Source organism: Phaseolus vulgaris, chromosome 2 (assembly GCF_000499845.2).
Source record: "Phaseolus vulgaris cultivar G19833 chromosome 2, P. vulgaris v2.0, whole genome shotgun sequence".
Lineage (NCBI taxonomy): Eukaryota > Viridiplantae > Streptophyta > Magnoliopsida > Fabales > Fabaceae > Phaseolus > Phaseolus vulgaris.
In genome coordinates this window covers 20,407,748-20,412,959 of record NC_023758.2, presented here as the reverse complement: position 1 = coordinate 20,412,959, position 5,212 = coordinate 20,407,748, and the positions used below count along the sequence as shown (strand labels likewise).

At 34.4% G+C, this 5,212-nt stretch overlaps 1 protein-coding gene across 1 annotated transcript; it reads right to left on the bottom strand.

Moving 5' to 3' along the window:
- Positions 1-1,743: 1,743 nt before the first annotated feature.
- Positions 1,744-5,212, bottom strand: LOC137810881 (succinate dehydrogenase subunit 6, mitochondrial). The gene is made up of 4 exons (XM_068612363.1): positions 5,060-5,212; positions 4,441-4,649; positions 2,328-2,430; positions 1,744-2,070 (listed from the first exon to the last, which is right to left on the bottom strand). The coding sequence occupies exons 2-4, from the start codon at positions 4,624-4,626 to the stop codon at positions 1,919-1,921; spliced, it is 441 nt and encodes a 146-aa protein (XP_068468464.1). The 5' UTR covers positions 4,627-4,649; positions 5,060-5,212; the 3' UTR covers positions 1,744-1,918.

Here is a 5,212-nt window from a genome sequence, read left to right as displayed (position 1 = left end):
GTCATGATAATTAAAAGCTTGCTCATAATTGTAGTCATTTTTCTTTCTCTTCTTGAAATGCATACTTGTTTTCATTATTTCGGTTGTACGTTTCCCTTAGGTGGTGGCTCACTAGGGAGTCTCCACGTGTCAATTTTTGCCCTTAACATGGCATTATCATCTGAAACCTTAGTGCAGCATCAAAAGATGCTTGGAGCAAGAGCACCCCAAGTGCCCGATTGTAGAGCTCTTTAGCTACTTGTCTTTTATTTCTACATCATAATCTTACTTTTACATGCTGTTGTTCACAAACGAATACATGAAAATATAATAAGCAAATTACGTAGCGGCTGATGTCCCCTCTTTTTGGTTTGTGATGAACCAATGAACACCAAGGAAAACATAAGAAATTGAATATCGTAATCACTCACAATCTGTTTAGTAATACTAAAAACAATAATAGTGACATGCTCTACAACAATTGATTAGGCTAGCACAGTCCTTCCAACTAACCCCAGTGGCACTAGTACCTTGCATCGCAAGCGGATGTGTATCAGTTGTTTCTTCTATATTAAAAATGTTCCACTAAATCCACTGTGGTTCTTCCTCTCGAAAAGCCAATGCAAACTAGCTCAATAACTTCTGAAACAAATTGCTATCCCATAATGACTTTACTTTCAAGTTTTACAGAGAAATGAAGCTTCAAAGGAATGACAACTTTTACACTGACCTTTATCATATTTATTAATTAAAATTCGAATTACAGAAAAATTAAAATTGAGCAAACAATCACCTTACAAACTAACTATATTTGATATATAAATGTTCATTTTTCTTGTGATTTTACGCAACACTTAATTTCATGTTGATAAAAATAATAATGGTAAAATTAATTTTAAAAAAATGACAAGTGACGTGTATTAAAATGGGATAAAAAACATCTATAGTATATAAAATGAAACTATCAGAACCATAAGTGAAAAAATAACATTTGATCCCAAACAGACTTCAAAGAATGAAATAGATAGGACAGACCAGTGTACAATATACAGGAGAATTTCATTTTTCCACCGTAAGATCACTTGAGCTGAGATTTTGTGCATAAAATCCAGTACCATCAATTGGAAAGCAAGCACAGAGCACGAAAAGATAGACAGAAATTAGGTACTTATTTAAGGTGCCTTTGTTACAGGAAACCTCTTTTGGAGACGTGTTTTACTTCAAATGTCGTACATAGACGGCTCTAAACTTGATTCTAATGAAAACAAAATTCCTTTACTTTTTACATTTAGAAATTTTTCATTTTCAAGTATTAACAAAAATATCACTTTCATTTGATACTATATTCATGTTATATCTTAGTAATTTTACATCCAAAAGTATTTTGTATAAACACTACCTTACTTCGCAAGAAAATATTTTCCAAACAAGAACTAATTCACTCAAATTCATTTTTAACTAAAATCAAATTTATCTAAAATTAAGTGTACAAACTATGATCTAAAGGGACGCTTAACAGACCCTTCATAAGAAGCCCGTGGTAGTAAATGGGAAAGGAAAACGAAGAAATCAATTACAAAACAGTACGATTCTAATGTGAAACTTAATTTTGACTCTAACTATAACTGCTCTCAGAGCATGTTCTCTCGATCGTCCCAGAAGTGGAACAATATGAAAAAGTCAGCTCTTATGACCTCTAGCCCAAGTGCCCAACTATTATTAAAAAACCAGACTAATGAAGAACAGCACAATACAGAGAAAGAATGGCACAAGTCACAATTTGTCTTGTGATGATGCATTAGTTTTAAAACTTAACAACCCATGCCACACCAACATACTTATTCAGTGAACACAAATCGTACTGGCAACACGGAAAAATATTCTTCATTTTTTCAGAAACGATAACAAATGTAGCATTATTTCCTTGAAGCCAACAGTTTTAATACCCTCCAGTCTTCTTATTCCACCACTCCAGAAACTTGACCTCAGCAGCCAATGTGTCTACCCTGTACAGTTGAAGAGCATGATTTCCGATTTCATGTCCAAAAGTCCAGCCAAATATACCTCCGGCTAAAAATGACAATCCAGCTCCTGCTCAATATTGTAGGGAAAAGTAAAAGATTAACAATGTATATGAAACGGTTCCATACTACTTTTATCAAAAAGCCTACATCAAAATTTCTTGTACAAAATATTATAAAACCAATTTAGAGTGTAAACCATATTAAGTGTCAAAAAGAGAGCAAGAATTGTGCCTGTTTTTGCTTGCAATGATATCAAATTAAGACCTACGCAAAAGCATAGTGAAGTATAAAAAAATTTCAGTAGCATGACAAATGGTAGATTACCGTGTAAACTCCTTGAATATTTCCAGGCATAGCCTGCAGTAAACAATGCTCCCAAAGCACTTCCTCCGATGCCAAATTGCACTGCATCTCTGGCGGTTTTCAACTGAAATGGGAAAAAGGACTTGAGATCATATCTATCTTGAAGTAAAAACTCAATCAACTTTATACTCCAGTGGGTGAAATGTTCATATTTTAGAAAATGCAAGAAATGATAACAGCCAAACAGTTATAGTTTGTTTGGCTGGAAGGAAGGAAATGGAAATAGAGGGATTGAATTTAATTAGGTTTGTTTGGTAGAATAGAAAAGGGAATAAGAGAATTAAAAAGTGACTGGACCCCATCAGTACTTGTTCGCCTATTTCCATTCATCTGCCTATCTCTTTCCTCATCTCTTCTCTATCTCTCTTCAACCAAACACCTTTAATTTTAACTTATTTCCACTCATCCTTTTTTATTTCCATTCACCCTATTTCTCTCACTACCAAACAGGTCCTTACTGATATAGAAAGGGGTTAGAACATAGATAAATAATTTACAGCCAGAGTTGATAATATAAATAGAAAACGGGTTAGTAACAAAGATTTGCTGTCAATTGGCATTTATTTAATGAGCTCCAACATGAACAATAAAATATGAAACAGAAAAATACAATATGTCCATCGTGGTATTTTTTTTATACAATATCCATTTTCCTCTTTTAGGGAGGGTCAGGGTTCCAAGGGATCACCTTTGATTCTTTTGAACTATTTACATCACAAACACCCAAAGGTAGATAAATGTTGTCATGTCTGGTGAGTGATGACATTATGACAACAAAGCATATCAACAAAATCAACGAATGATGAAAAGTGATTACCACCATACTGATGTCCAAAGGGCATCCAATTGATGGAAAACTCTATTATGTTGAAAAGGCAAACATTTGAAAAAGACAGTTAATGACCAACTCAAGATTGAATAGATTAGAATGAAGCATCTCAAATCCCAAAAACTTCAAAGGAAATTAGAGTTTCTTTTATTGCTACATGAAGTGGTGACTGTTAAATCTGTCTATGCCTAAAAGTGCCACGGCCACTGATTGTTTAAGTGATTCCACTTGACATATCAAAAAATATTTCTGAAAGTCAGAGACTTTAAATGCTTTTATAGTTGTGACAATAATACTGAAGATTGCAAAGTGACACAGCCAAAATAGATAGGCATTGATGTCATGCCACATTAGATTTGCTGGTGCAATAACACCTCCTTTTAGGTTGTTTCAAGGGAATCACCTCACCAGTTGTTTTGGAAACTCACTCAGTTCTTTGATCACTTCAGCCATAAGAATGGGAACCACTCATCTATAGACAAATGCTATGTCTAGTGATGATGCCATTATGACAATAATGCATATTAGAAAAACCAACGAACGATGGAAAGAGATGACTGTCATAATAATATCTGTTGATGGAAGAACTCTAATATGCTGAAAGGACAAAACTTTGGAAACACATGGTTAGCTTAATGCCCAACTCAAAAATTGAGCTACAAATGCAGTATCCTAATAACTTCAAAAGAAACCAGACTTCATTGAGGAGGTATTTGGTAACAATTGTTTCAGGGAAAATCATAATTTTTTTATGTTGCATAGAAAAGTAATTATTTCCTCAACTCAAAGAAAGTTGAACCAATCGGACAAAAACCACACCAAGTAGCTTCCTGTAGTTGTAATGTAACTAACAGTGTCGTTATCATTGATCGTTAACTGGGTTTAGAATTATGATCCACAATTGCAATGGCAAACACAAGCTTTGGTGACATTTCACTAAAACAACATTGCCCAACACCAAGAAATATAACATCAGGAAGCATACTTAAACATGCAGTGCAATAGATGGTAAATTTTCAAACTAAAACTAACCAGGCACACTTGAGAGAACACACTCAACAACAATAAAAATAGCAAATATCACCCAACTAAAGATCCAAGACTAAAATATAAAAAAAATATCTCAGAAAGTTTAGGTTATGATCAAGAAATTCAGAAGACGATGTAAACATTCAAAATAACAAGAAAACGAAGATTAAAAACTAAAGGACACAAATGTAGATGATAAATTGAGAGAATTATTACGACGGGTCCATTAACAGGATCAGAAGCAATAAACTCCTCGACGTCAGAGCTGGACCAGGAAGGGATGGGTTTATCACGGTTGATGAACTTGGAATAGTTTCCCAAAAAGGAGAACCTCTTCGACCAAAACTCCTTGTAACCTTCCCAATATGACTGAGATGACGAACCTTGCGTGTTGTCTGCCATCACTACCTTTCACTCGAATCCCTCTGCAGTAACCAGTCAAATTCAATTCACCACACAAGATGAATAACTGAATCAAGTAAGATTTTATTGTATAATTGAATCAAAGTTTCGAAAATCCAAAAACACTTTTTTTCTGTAGCTATTTTTTTTTCCTCCCTTTCTCAATGGCTGCATTAGAATTAATTACAGGCTCGTACAATCTAAAACGCAGGATTTCTTCACAAAAAAAAGTCATTTGCCTGAAAGTCAAACTCCTGATTGAAATCGAGACAAATACATCCATTATAGAAACTACAATCGAAATCGTTCGGCAATTGCATGATAATTTCGATAATAATACTAGAGATGGCTATAACTATGATGAAATTGTTGAGATTGATGAATCAGAGATTGAATTAAGTAAAGAAAGAGAAGGAGATGAAAAGCACGGTACCGAATGTTCTGGAACAGTTACGGTGAGGAAGAGGTCACGCAGTCGTTTTCCGAAGGCAGTGATTTATTTAGGTTTTACGAGCTGAAGCTCAGACAACACAACAATGCTCATTTATGCTTTCCGATCCATCTGTGCGTCATATTTTTTTCTTTC

Excerpts from the sequence above, each read along its gene's own strand:
- LOC137810881 (XM_068612363.1), bottom strand. The coding sequence starts at position 4,626 with ATGGCAGACAACACGCAAGGTTCGTCATCTCAGTCATATTGGGAAGGT. Across the intron at positions 2,431-4,440 it reads ATCCTGTTAATGGACCCGTC|TTGAAAACCGCCAGAGATGC; the intron begins GTAATAATTCTC and ends TTCCCATTTCAG. Across the intron at positions 2,071-2,327 it reads ATATTCAAGGAGTTTACACG|GAGCTGGATTGTCATTTTTA; the intron begins GTAATCTACCAT and ends AATATTGAGCAG.